At 44.2% G+C, this 14,684-nt stretch overlaps 1 protein-coding gene across 1 annotated transcript in view; it reads left to right on the top strand.

Annotated features, from left to right (window-relative positions):
• The first annotated feature begins 7,571 nt into the window (after positions 1-7,571).
• FAM98C (family with sequence similarity 98 member C) overlaps positions 7,572-14,684 on the top strand; it is a 32,595-nt gene continuing 25,482 nt past the window's right edge. Inside the window, exons 1-2 of the mRNA XM_056540118.1 lie at positions 7,572-7,745; positions 12,068-12,216. Of these exons, the coding sequence (XP_056396093.1) occupies positions 7,627-7,745; positions 12,068-12,216 (268 nt within the window). The 5' untranslated portion in view covers positions 7,572-7,626. The remainder of the gene's footprint in view (positions 7,746-12,067; positions 12,217-14,684) is intronic.

The raw sequence follows: 14,684 nt of genomic DNA, 5'->3' as shown, positions 1-14,684 counted from the left end.
CACATACAATGGTTTCAACATACAATGGTCTTCCTGGAACCAATTAATATTGTAACTTGAGGGACCACTGTATAATGCTTGGCAACACGTTATGTATGGTAAAATCTTCCTCACCATCCCTGGAAGACATTTCTGCCCTCAGGGATGGTGAGGCTATGAAGTTAAAAAGTCTCTCCCGCTGGCCTCTTAAGTCGCCCTCTTGGCAGGAAGCTATACTTACCTAGTCCCGTCTTCTCCAGCTGTAATTCACATCCTTTCAGTGTGATTGAAAGCTTAAGGCTGTCAAGGGGCATGAGGGAAGGGGCATAATGACAGCCAGAGAAGACGGGACTAGGTAAGTATAGTTCCCTGCTCAATGGACTACTTACAGGGCCAGCAGGGACACTGTCTAACTTCATATCCTCACCATTTCTGAGGGCAGGAATGTCTCACGGGGAGAGTAAGGAAGAAGATTGTACCACAAATAACACCTTGCCACATGTTATATATGGTAAATACCCATGACAGGTTTCTGTGAAGACGGATGCGATTGCTTTGGGAGTGTGTGGGGGGGGGGGGGTACTAATGTGTCTGGTAAAGATAATGTGGATTTGGTTTCTGAATCTAAGCCAGTTGATGGGGATGGGGATACAGGGAATTCTGGAGATCTGGAGGGCACTTATGTTTCATCTGATGGGATAACCTGGCACCTGTGTTATTGAGGGTCCTATTGCCTCTCCTATAAGGGTAATTACTCAACCTGGTTCTGGCAGAAGGGTTAAGTTATATAGTGTTTGGCTGAAGCATTATGCATTGCTGTGACAACCCTGGGTCAATCGCATCTGGTCTAAGCCTCCTCGCCCTTCCCAGGTGCATATAAATACCCAGCTAGACTGTTCTGTCCTTGCTTGTGTTTGATCTCTCTGTACTAGCCTTTGTTCTGTTCCTAGCTTGATCTTCCTTGTGTATATTGACCCTTGGCTATTGTGACCTGACCATTCTTATGTCTTCTGTATTTGCACTACAAGCTATCCCAGTTTGATCCGGCCTGTCTGACATTGTTTTGTTTCTCGGTTTGCTATATTGTGCTCCTCACTTTGTGCTTTTGTCAACCCATTTGTGTCAGGACCTTTTTCTCTGACTTCCTTTACTGTATTGTTCATTGTTTTGGACCTTGTTACACCCCTGAACTTACTGAATTCAGAAACTGCAATCCAGTTGAAGATCTGTTGCCTAGGATGGATACTGAATTAAAGGGGTATTCCAGAAATAAAAAACAGGTATTTTTTCTTTCAAAGACCTCTCCCTGTTTGTCTCCAGTTTGGGTGTGGTTCTGCGGCTCAGTTCCTTTGAAGTGAATGGTGCCAAGTTGTAATACCCCACCCAAAGGGGAGAAACGGAGGGTGCTGTCTTTGAAAGAAAAAAAATTATTAGAACGTGTGAAAGAAAAACTGGAGACAGCTTCCAATCACAGCTCAGGTTTCCTATCATAAAGTGAAAGCTAAGCTGTGATTGGTCACTATGGGAAGATCTCTTCAGTTTTTCCTCTCAAACATTATGATAAATCAGGGCCAGTGTTATCCAGACTATTCAGGGGAGTAGGTTCATAAGAATACACCTTCAGACTCTTCAGGCCATTTTCTCCCCCCTGGCAATGGCAGTAGACTACTGCTCCCAGTAACTTGGCTGCCTGGCTTTCTCATTTTATATCTAGTGAAATACATCCCCTCCATGGAAGATACGTCCTGGTGCGATAAGTACCAGCGCATGAGAATGCACATTTACGTCCAATGTCCTTAAGCTGGATTTATGGAAGATTAAATAGTGAAGCTGAAGGTGAACTTACCTGCTAGTAGACAGTGACTAACATATCAACATACCGTATTTATCGGCGTTTAACATGCACTTTTAAAGCTAAAATAACAGGCAAAAACCCCGCCTGCGTGTTATACGCTGATAAATCCGCCAGTCACTGATTGAAAGTGGCCACAGCGCCGACTGCTTGTTAAAAGATCAGCAGCCCGGCCGCGACTGCTGCAGCACCATTGACACCTATCATTGCTCTCCCCCTTTCTCCTCAGCTTTTCTCCCCTGCTTTTTTAACATTTTATTTTACCTCACCTGGCCGCATAGGCAGTAAAGCATTGAAAGCATGCCGAGTGACGATTCCTGCCGGCTCCTCTTCTGCGCAGCGTAAGGGACGTCACTGGCGCTACGGCCACTTTCACCCACTGTGGCTGCAGGGAATGACTAATGACGTCCCTTACGCTGCGCAGAAGAGGAGCCGGGAGGGATCGTCACTCGGCATGCTTTCAATGCTTTACTGGCCAACAAGTCCCGGAAGAACCGCAGCCTAAAGCTTTTAAAAAAAAGCAGGGGAGAAAAATGATAAGGCTATAAGCTGGGGGGAATGATGGGGCACACAGGAGGGGAATCACAGAGGCACAGGGGGAATAATGAGGCAAATTAGGTTGAGGCACAGGGGGATCACTGATCACAGGGGCAAATGAGGCACAGGGTAAATGATGAGCCACAGGGAGATGGGAGGCATGTTGTGGCACAAGGGCTGATGAAGGGGGAGGAATGATGTGGCACAAAGGGGAAGGCAGATCATGTTGCATTAAGTTCAGAGCTTCAAAGTAATTTATTAAATTTTTTTAACTCAAATTTCCCTGTTAAAATGAGGGTGCGTGTTATACGCTGATAAATACGGTATGTCTTTTTTTTTATGTTTTGGGGGTTATAACTCCTTTCCAACCCATGCCCTACATGTACATTATGGGTCGGGTGGGCTGGCAGGCCTGTGTCATAACCAGGAGATGCCCCCTGCTAACAGCAGCTGACATCTGTCCGTAATGATGGACATCAGGGATTGATCTGATGTCCGCCATTTAAATGGTTAAATACAGTGATATATACAGATTAAGGCATTTAAACATTAAATGGTGTCTAGTGGTCCCACCACCCCTAGTGATGTAACTGAGGGGAGATGATGTGTAGCTAGGGAAGCCGGGGACTTACCTCTGCTCTTCTGCTTCCCTGGCTCGGTGATTGCTGAAGGCTGCTTTTGGCCTCCCTTAGCAATCGAGCGCAGATTAATCGATTTTTGGTCACATCATGTCCCAGAAAAAACGTAATAAAAAATGTAGTTAGCATTAGTAAAAAGTTATCATTGAACAAACTTTTTTTCTTTTTCAAGCTTTCTATTTTTTTATTTTATTATTATTATTATTTTTTTTTTACCATTAGACAAAAATAAATAAAGTTTGAAGTTGGAATTGTACTGAACCATAGAATAAAGTTAGCATGTCGGATTTACCATATTGTGAACTCCAAAAAATTACTGCCCCACAAAATGTCATTTTGCCTTAGATATATTTTTTTCTGGCTCTCTAAAACATTATATAATAAAGAAAAATCCTTTCCTCCAGGGGAAAAACCGGCACTCCAGTCCAATACCGTATGATAAAACTTGGAAGCTTTATTTATCCATGTAAAAAACATATACAAAAAATGGGGGAGGAATAAAAAATATTGCAACAACCTAATCATTCATCGACGCCCTGTGCACCTGGTCCATCCGATATCAGAGCCACGCTGTGTGAAGGGGGGAGAAGACTTTGTTTCCTTCTATGATTATATGATAAAATAAAATGAGCCAATGAAAAGTACAACTTGTCCTGCAAAACAATAAGCCCTAATAAAAGTTAGAAAAAAAAAAAAAAGTTATGGGTCTTGGAACCATAATCCCCCCCCCCCCCCTGCATAATGATGCAGACCCCAGTATTACCCCCCTGCAAAATAAAGACCCCAGCATATCACAGACCTCAGAATAACACCCCCCCCCCTGCATAATACAGACCCCAGTAACACCCCTGCAGTATCTGTCACCAGTGCCACCTGCACTTACCTGTCAATACCGTCAACGGTACGGTAGTATCACCCCTCTGTTAGCTTCAGCTCCGGGCCCAGCTTGGGGCACAGGCGGAGCTAAGTGACGTCACCACTGCTGCTCTCTAACAGGACCCAGCAGAGAGCAGCAGCGGTGACATCACTTAGCTCCGCCCATGCCCCAAGCCGCTGCTGCTCTCTGCTGGGTCCCGCTGCTAGAGAACAGCAGCAGTGACGTCAGTAAGCTCCGCCTGTGCCCCAAGCCGGGCCTGGAGCTGAAGCTAACAGAGGAGATTACCGGAGATCCCCTGCACGGATTGGGACAAGGTAAGTACCGTTGTCATCAGTGTCACCTGCACTACCTGTTCGTACAGACAGTTGGTGCAGGTGACACTAAGGACAGATTTCCTTTAACCCCTTAACAACCACGGACGTAAATGTACGTTCTAGTGTGGTGGTACTTAGCGCACCAGGACATACATTTACGTCCTGTGTATGACCGCGAGCATCGGAGCGGTGCTCGCGTCATACTCTGCAGGTCCCGGCTGCTATCAGCAGCCGGGGACCCGCCGGTAATTGCCGACATCCGCAATCGCGCGGATGTCTGCCATTAACTCCCCAGATGCCGTGATCAATACAGATCACGGCATCTGCGGCAATGCGCATGTTAAAATAGATGATCGGATCGCCCGCAGCACTGCCGTGAGGATCCGATCATCTGTAATGGAGGCCGGAGGTCCCCTCACCTGCCTCCATCCGTATCCCGCCGTCTTCTGCTCTGGTCTGAGATCGAGCAGACCAGAGCAGAAGATAGCCAATAATACTGATCAGTGCTATGTCCTATGCATAGCACTGAACAGTATTAGCAATTAACTGATTTCTATAGATAGTCCCCTATGGGCCATAAAAAGTGTCTAAAAAAAAGTTGAAAAATGTAAAAATAAAAAGTAAAAAAAAGTGAAAAATCGCCTCCCCAATAAAAATGAAAATTGTCCCTTATTTTACTCCCAAAAAGCCAATTTTTTTTTAATAAACATATTTGGTATCACCGCTTGCATAAATGTCTGAACTATCAAAATATAATATTAATGATCCCGTACGGTGAACGGCGTAAACGTAAAATATAAAAAATACAAAAATGCTGCTTTTTTGTCACATTTTATTTAAATTTTTTTTTATAAAAAGTGATCTAAAAGTTTTATGTAAGCAAATGTGGTATCAATAAGAAAGTACAGATGACGGCGCAAAAAAGGAGCCCTCATTCCCCCCCATATACGGAAAAATGAAAAAGTTATAGGTGGTCAAAATAGGGCCATTTTATATTACTGATTTTGTACAAAAAGTATGAGATTTTTTTTAAGCGGTACAAAAATATAAAAGTATCTAGACATGGGTATCAATTTAATCACATTGACCCACAGAATAAGGCTTATTTCACAATACAAAATTCTCAGTTTTTAAACATCCATATGAAGTTCCGTCTGAAAACCTGCTGAAAATGGCAGTAACAAAATCCTATACGTCCGTTAGAAAATCCCATTATAGTCTATGGGATTTTCTAATAGCCGCTTGAATCCGTTATTGATAAACGGACATAATTTTGTGACGGAAGATAGTAACGGAAGAAATAGTTCATGAACTATTTTCTTCCGAACTATCTTCCGTCACAAAATAACGTCCGTTATCAATAACGGATTCAAACGGCTATTAGAAAATCCCATAGACTATAATGGGATTTTCTAACGGACGTATAGGATTTTGTTACTGCCATTTTCAGCAGGTTTTCAGACGGAACTTCATTCGGATGTTTAAAAATGGAGACTTTTGTAGTGTGAAAGAAGCCTAAAGGACACGTCACTTTTTCCATAATACAGACCCCAGTATCACCCACTGTATAATAGAGACCCCAGTATCACCTCCTGTATAATATAGACCCCAGTATCACCCCCTGTATAATACAGACCCCAGTATCACCCCCTGTATAATACAGACCCCAGTATCACCCCCTGTATAATACAGACCCCAGTATCACCCCCTGTATAATACAGACCCCAGTATCACCTCCTGTATAATACAGACCCAAGTATCACCCCCTGTATAATACAGATCCCAGTATCACCTCCTGTATAATACAGACCCCAGTATCACCCCCTGTATAATACAGACCCCAGTATCACCCCCTGTATAATACAGACCCCAGTATCACCCCCTGTATAATACAGACCCCAGTATCACCCCCTGTAGAATAGAGACCCCAGTATCACCCCCTGTATAATAGAGACCCCAGTATCACCCCCTGTATAATACAGACGCCAGTATCACCCCCTGTATAATACAGACCCCAGTATCACCCCCTGTATAATACAGACCCCAGTATCACCCCCTGTATAATACAGACCCCAGTATCACCCCCTGTATAATAGAGACCCCAGTATCACCCCCTGTATAATACAGACCCCAGTATCACCTCCTGTATAATACAGACCCCAGTATCACCCCCTGTATAATACAGACCCCAGTATCACCTCCTGTATAATACAGACCCCAGTATCACCCCCTGTATAATACAGACCCCAGTATCACCCCCTGTATAATACAGATCCCAGTATCACCCCCTGTATAATACAGACCCCAGTATCACCTCCTGTATAATACAGACCCCAGTATCACCCCCTGTATAATACAGACCCCAGTATCACCCCCTGTATAATACAGACCCCAGTATCACCTCCTGTATAATACAGACCCCAGTATCACCCCCTGTATAATACAGACCCCAGTATCACCCCCTGTATAATACAGACCCCAGTATCACCCCCTGTATAATACAGACCCCAGTATCACCCCCTGTATAATACAGACCCCAGTATCACCCCCTGTATAATACAGACCCCAGTATCACCCCCTGTATAATACAGACCCCAGTATCACCCCCTGTATAATACAAACCCCAGTATCAACCCCTGTATAATACAGACCCCAGTATCACCTCCTGTATAATACAGACCCCAGTATCACCTCCTGTATAATACAGACCCCAGTATCACCCCCTGTATAATACAGACCCCAGTATCACCCCCTGTATAATACAGACCCCAGTATCACCCCCTGTATAATACAGACCCCAGTATCACCCCCTGTATAATAGAGACCCCAGTATCACCCCCTGTATAATACAGACCCCAGTATCACCCCCTGTATAATACAGACCCCAGTATCACCCCCTGTATAATAGAGACCCCAGTATCACCCCCTCTATAATACAGATCCCAGTATCACCCCCTGTATAATACAGACCCCAGTATCACCCCCTGTATAATACAGACCCCAGTATCACCCCCTGTATAATACAGACCCCAGTATCACCCCCTGTATAATAGAGACCCCAGTATCACCCCCTGTATAATACAGACCCCAGTATTAACCCTTCCTGCATTATACAGTCCCCAATAGCAGAATAGTGATTACAGCTCTGAAGTATATCACAGGATGTAACGATAGAGAAAGGATGTAATGTATATACAGTGACCCCACCAGCAGAGCAGTGAGTGCAGCTCTGGGGTATAATGCAGGATGTCAGAGAAGTGACGTCACTGCGCGGCCCTCTCCTCACACAGAGACTGTCCGAAGATTCAGAATGTCAATAAAGTTCTCCGCTGATAAGCAGTGTTCTGATTGGGTCATGCGTGTGACGTAAACTCTGTGCGTCAGTTACGGTTGCTAGGAGACCAAACTTTGTGGGCCTCAGGTAAGACGATGACCGAGTCCGGAAGTGAAGAACCAGAGCCAGAAGCAAATGATAAGATGGACGTGGGCGGCAGCGGATCCCTGAAGGTGTTACTGAGCGAGGCGGCCGGACTGCTGCGGGAGCTCGGGTGAGACAACCGCCGCCAGGGGGCGTCACTGCTGGGACTTGTAGTACTAATATGACGTCTCCGCAGCGTCTGTGCTCCCTTTTGGGTTAGGGTGCCACTTATATTGCGTCCAGGTAACATTTAAAGGGGAACTCCAGGAGTTTAACATTGGTAGTTTCCTTATAATAGGGTCATTAGTGCTAGATCACACCTTTCAATCTGTGGCAGAACTACAACTCCCAGCATGCACAGTAAAGAGATTTCACTACTTCTCGGTCCCTTTCATGGTATTCACAGACACAGCGCCTATAATAGAAATGTGGCTGTGTCTGGTATTGCAGTTCAGTCAACACTTAATTTAAAAGGGGTACTCCTGTGGAAAACATATATATATATATATATATATATATATATATATATAAAAAATTTATCATCTGGTGCCAGAAAGTTGAACAGATTTGTAAATGACTTCTATTAAAAAATCTTTACCCTTCCAGTACTTTTTAGCGGCTGTATACTACAGAGGCAATTCTTTGCTTTTTGAATTTCTTTTTTGTCTTGTCCACAGTGCTCTCTGCTGACACCTGATGCCCATATCAGGAACTGTCCAGAGCAGGAGAAAATCCCCATTACAAACCTATGCTGCTCTGGACAGTTTCTGACACGGACAGAGGTGTCAGCAGAGAGCACTGTGGACAAGACAAAAAAAAGAAATTAAAAAAGAAAAGAATTTCCTCTGTTGCATACAGCTGCTAATAAGTACTGGAAGGGTAAAGATTTTTTAATAGAAGTAACTTACAAATTTGAGAAAAGAATAGTATGTGGAGCTCACAGTAAAAGTACGAGGTTAACTGTATTCCTTCACTCAAGGAAAAGGTAATAATATCAAAAATATAAAAGAGTTCAGTCCTCAGTAACTCACTACTAGAGAAGTATATGATGGATACGTGGAAACTTATACTAACTAATAGTATGACACAATCATCAGTGCCCCTCCCACTATATTGTGTAGTGTTCAATAATGTATATATATATTATATCCATATTATCAAGCCAGCATATAAAAATATTATTTACTATATTAAAATGATAGTCTATACCTCCAAATATTCACCACCGCAGGGCCCTTGCGGTTATTGGCGAATATCAGAGCTAATAATAAAAATGTTAACAATTGTTCACAACAATAGGAGGATATATAATAACGGTTCACTTTTAAATAGATGTAAATATAATACTGAAGTTCTATAAAAGCCACCAAAAAGTCCTGTAGAATAATAGACCTGTTCAGGAATAAAAGTCCTGTAGAATAATAGACCTGTTCAGGAATAAAAGTCCTGTAGAATAATAGACCTGTTCAGGAATAAAAGTCCTGTAGAATAATAGACCTGTTCAGGAATAAAAGTCCTGTAGAATAATAGACCTGTTCAGGAATAAAAGTCCTGTAGAATAATAGACCTGTTCAGGAATAAAAGTCCTGCTGGGAGGGAAAATCCTGTTGGGATAAAAAGAATGTCTCCACTCCTAAACGCTGTAAATGGGAATATAAGTTCCAAATTCACAGATAGTCTGTGACTCCTATATCACTCTGTGGGACATATCACACTGTTTTTCAGCAATTTTCCTGTTGGAATAAAAAGTTTTTGTTTGGCACTGTGTGCCTCTCACCGCCCTCGACCGATCTTTGCTGGGGTTTTCGATGTTGTGCTCCGGGAGGGTGACTCCTTCGGCCGGGAGCGGCGACACCCGTGTGTCGGGGTCAAGCCACTTCTCCGTTAGGCAGATGGAATCGCCTTCGGCTGATGTGTTTGCCGCCGCCGCTCTCTCCACGCGTGTGCCGACACCGTTCACTGGTTGCAGATCAGCTGACCTAAGAGGCAGGGTCCCGGTCTGGTTGTTAGGAGTCCCGATGAATCCCGGAGTTTAGAACACCCAGGCGTCGGACGGGAGGTAGGAAGATTCAGAGATGAATAGCAAGGTCTGCTGGAGTTTGTAGTCTTAGGTTTAAGTCCTTCAAGGATACAATAGATGTAATCCTGATAGGGAGAACACTCTTTCCCATATGTGGAGTAGTCCAATAAATGTTCAAGTCCAAATTTAAGCAATTGGTAAAAGACGTAAGTGAACCGCACATCCGTGTGAACACGTAGCAATAATCAATCTGACCATTGGTCAGCAATGGATGAAGATGTAAGCCCTCTGGCTACCTTCACAGTGGATCACGTTCCCCACAGTGGTGATCTGAAGGGTTAATAGCCGGCTACGGCGATTGGTGCATGCCGGGCTATTAACGGCGCCCCCAGCTACAGGAATTAGCCAGGGGCTGCCGATATGGAGTAGGGATCAACCGATTATCGGTTTGGCCGATATTATCGGCTGGTATCCACGATTTTTGATGTTATCGGTATCGGCAATTACCTTGCCGATAATCCGATAATGTCCCGCGCCCCGCCTCCACCGCACGCCGCCCCGCCCCCACCGCACACCGCCCCCCCACCGCACACCGCCCCCATTGCCTCCCCTATCCCCGGTTTTATAATTACCTGTTCCCGGGGTCTGGGGCCTGCACTACTTCTGGCTCCTGCTGCGTCCTGCATTATGCTGTGCAGCGCAGTGACGTCCTCAACATGACGTCACCGTCAGTGTGCACAGTGACAGCTCAGGAAGGGAGCCAGAAGTAACGCGGACCTCGGACCCCGGGAACAGGTAATTATAAAACCGGGGATAGGGGAGGCAATGGTACAGCGGCGGTGTGGGGGTAGGGGGGGATAGCGGGGGTAGGGGGGATGGCTGGGGGGCAGCGGCGGTGGTTGGGAGGACCCCTGGACAGGCAGGGGGAGAGAAGCGGGTGGCGGCGGTGGTCTCTGATTCAGCCAAAGCCGCTGCAGTTCATTGATTTATAGCACCCGCTTTAAATCAATGATCTGCAGTGGCTTCATGGGGGGTGGAGAAATAGCCGATAACTTATACCGATATCCCGGTATAAGTTATCGGCCTGAAGGGCCACAGATTATCGGTATCGGCCCTAAAAAAACGATATCGGTCGATCCCTAGTATGGAGCGGGTGCGAGTCATGAGCCGGCTCCATACACCCTGAGCACCAGCATTTTAAAAATAAAGGGAGAAGTCTGTCTGGCCCTGCTTGCCTGATACAGGGATAGTTGTATGAAAAATTCACCTGCCAGGCGCCCGGAACTACATGTCCCGGGCATCGGGCGATAGGATTTCCACATCCTTGTTTAGTGTAGGAGGTTATCCTTAGTGTTTTATGCTATGTGTTTTTTTTTTTCTCATTACAGATCATACCCTCAACTTGCTACGATTTTTGGAATTCTAGACCTGAGGATGAGAATGCTAGAAAAAAAATAGGTGGTTAATAATTCCCTAAAGGGAAACTGACAGCGGGTTCACACAGACTAAATGGAATACACAGGGTTATAGTGCGGGTGAAGAGGGTTACCTATTGTGTTAGCCAGCATTGCTAATCTGGAAATGGCTGGCTTTGCCCCATGGAGGCGGGACCCGGAATACCCAGCTTCCCTGGCTTTGTCCTTTCTGCACTGCGCTCTCCCACCTCATAAATATTCATGGGACCCCTTCACCCATGTGAGCGCAAGGTGGACGGGTATATCTGTGCAGAAGGAATGTAAGCTGGGAAGCTGGGTATGGCCGGTCCGTCCTTCGATTGCCCAAACATTGCTCTTTCCAGATTAGCAATGGCAGCTAATTCAGCGGGTATCTCGGAAATCTCAGTGATACCACATTGTAATCCAATTCACCCGCGTTATAACAGTGTGTACGGAAGCTGTCAGTGAGCCTTTAATGACTCCCAGCTAACATCTGGCTGCAGTATTTTTGGCTCAAAAATAAAAAAGAAAAAGCCATACAGTTACATTTTTTTATACTACGGTAATTAAGACAAGTAGAATCCCAGCCTCATTTGAGTTTATTGTGGTGCAGGCTCAGGAGCTCTGTATGGATCCATCGTCATTTTACAGCTAACACCTGCCAGCATCAGCAAGGATCAGAGTAAACTCAAATCCAAACCGTTTTAACCACTCAGATGCTGCTTTCAAGAGCCGTTTCAGCAGGTTGAGAGGACTCCATTTATCAGCTCATGCCCCTTCCCTCAACCATGGGGTGCTAGTTGAATGCTAACTGCAAAAAAAATAATCATTTTCCGTTCAGTTCTATTTCACTTCTATTTGCTTTAGGAGCCACTCCTGGTTTTGGCAAAGAAAAACTGCTGCACAAAATATAAACTGTGAACTAGCAAATTATTTTTTTTTATCACTGTTTTATGGCATAACATATAGGACTAAACTTCAGCTTTTATATTGCAGTTATACAGGACCTTTATGTAATGAGGAGGCGCTGCTGTCTTCCTGTGAGTCCGGAGCGGAGTGCCAGCTGTTCACATCACTCTGTGTGTGGCTGGTGTCAGAGCTGAAATCTGTGTCCTCCTTGGTGGAAAACATCAGCCCAACTGAAGGTAAGAGGGTTTATCTGTTTGTGATAGGAACTGTATAAATTATAGTATGTCTATGGTTTCCTGTTCTAAGTCTGTGCCACAGGTTTTTTATTTTGAATAAGCAAAAACAGATCATGCAACATAAAATCATATGTGTATTGCTGTTTTAGAATAAAGATCGCATCTACATCTGAGCTACCACGCTGGACAATTTTTCCTTCTTTGACATAAAATTAGTATGAATAGTAAACAGCCTCACCATGCTGGATAAACCTACAAACCAATAAATAAGTGCATATTAACAGTAGCTTAGAGCACTACTATGTCAGAATGCTATTTTAATGGATGGCAGGTTACATGCAGTCATGGCCATAAATGTGGGCACCCCTGAAATTTTTCTAGAAAATGAAGTATTTCTCACAGAAAAGGATTGCAGTAACACGTTTTGCTATACACATGTTTATTCCCTTTGTGTGTATTGGAACTAAACCAAAAAAGGGAGGAAAAAAAGCAAATTGTACATAATGTCACCAAACTCCAAAAATGGGCTGGGCAAAATTATTGGCACCCTTTCAAAATTGTGGAAAAATAAGATTGTTTCAAGCATGTGATGTTCCTTTAAACTCACCTGGGGCAAGTAACAGTTGTGGGCAATATAAAAATCACACATGAAAGCAGATAAAAAGGAGAGAATTTCACTTAGTCTTTGCATTGTGTGTCTGTGTGTGCCACACTAAGCATGGACAACAGAAAGAGTAGAAGAGAACTGTCTGAGGACTTGAGAACCAAAATATCAATAATCTCAAGGTTACAAGTCCATCTCCAGAGATCTAGATTTGCCTTTGTCCACAGTGCCCAACATTATCAAGAAGTTTGCAACCCATGGTACTGTAGCTAATCTCCCTGGGCATGGATGGAAAAGAAAAATTGATGAAAGGTGTCTACACAGAATAGTCTGGATGGTGGATAAGCAGCCCCAAACAAGTTCCAAAGATATTCAAGCTGTCCTGCAGGCTCAGGGAGCATCAGTGTCAGTGTGAACTATCCGTCAACATTTAAATGAAATGAAACGCTATCACAGGAGACCCAGGAGGACCCCACTGCTGACACAGAGACATAAAAAAGCAAGACTACATTTTGCCAAAATGAACTTGAGAAAGCCAAAATCCTTCTGGGAAAACATCTTGTGGACAGATGAGACCAAGAGAGAGCTTTTTGGTAAAACACATCATTCTACTGTTTATCGAAAATGGAATGAGGCCTACAAAGAAAAGAACACAGTACCTACAGTAAAATATGGTGGAGGTTCAATGATGTTTTGGGGTTGTTTTGCTGCCTCTGGCACTGGGTACCTTGAATGTGTACAAGGCATCATGAAATCTGAGGATTACCAATGGATTTTGGTTCGCACCGTACAGCCCAGTGTCAGAAAGCTGGGTTTGCGTCCGAGATCTTGGGTCTTCCAGCAGGACAATGACCCCAAACATATGTCAAAAAGCCCCCAGAAATGGATGGCAACAAAGTGCTGGAGAGTTCTGAAGTGGCAGCAATGAGTCCAGATCTAAATCCCATTGAACACCTGTGGAGAGATCTTAAAGTAGTACTCCGGCGCGCACTTCTTTCTTTTTATCCCGTCCAAGCTGCAAAATAAAAGAAAACACACTTTCTCTTAACTGCCAACGAGCCCCCGGAGCTCTGGTACAGGTGTTCGGTCCCCGGGCTGTATTCTTCTTACTTCCTGTTAGCCCGGCACGTCACATGGAGCTTCAGCCTATCACCGGCCGCAGCGATGTCCTGCCTCTGCTGGTGATAGGCTGAAGCTCCGTGTGATGTGCTGGGCTAACAGGAAGTAAGAAGAATACAGCCCGGGGACCTAACACCTGTACCAGAGTGTACTGGAGCTCCGGGGGCTCGTTGGCAGGTAAGAGAAAGTGTGTTTTCTTTTATTTTGCTGCCCGGACGGGATAAAATGAAAAAAGTGCGTGCCGGAGTACTCCTTTTAAAATTGCTGTTGGGAAAAGGTGCCTTCCAATAAGAGAGACCTGGAGCAGTTTGTAAAGGAAGAGTGGTCCAACATTCTGGCTGAGAGGTGTAAGAAGCTTATTGATGGTTATAGGAAGCGACTGATTTCAGTTATTTTTTCCAAAGGGTGTGCAACCAAATATTAAGTTAAGGGTGTCAATAATTTTGTCCAGACCATTTTTGGAGTTTGATGTGACATTATGTCCAATTTGCTTTTTTCCTCCCTTTTTGGTTTAGTTCCAATACACACAAAGGGAATAAATATGTGTATAGCAAAACATCTGTTACTGCAATCCTTTTCTGTGAGAAATACTTCATTTTCTAGAAAAATTTTAGGGGTGCCAACATTTACAGCCATGACTGTATATGCTTGCATCTCAATTAAAAGGAAGCTGTCAGCAGATTTATGCTACCTGAATCATAGGTAACATTAAATCCTGACATGTTACCTCATTACTGGAACAAAA

The sequence above is a fragment of the Hyla sarda genome, chromosome 9 (assembly GCF_029499605.1).
Source record: "Hyla sarda isolate aHylSar1 chromosome 9, aHylSar1.hap1, whole genome shotgun sequence".
NCBI classification, from domain to species: Eukaryota; Metazoa; Chordata; class Amphibia; order Anura; family Hylidae; genus Hyla; species Hyla sarda.
The sequence above is the reverse complement of the archived record's forward strand: the minus strand, read 5'-3'. Positions and strand labels throughout refer to the sequence as shown.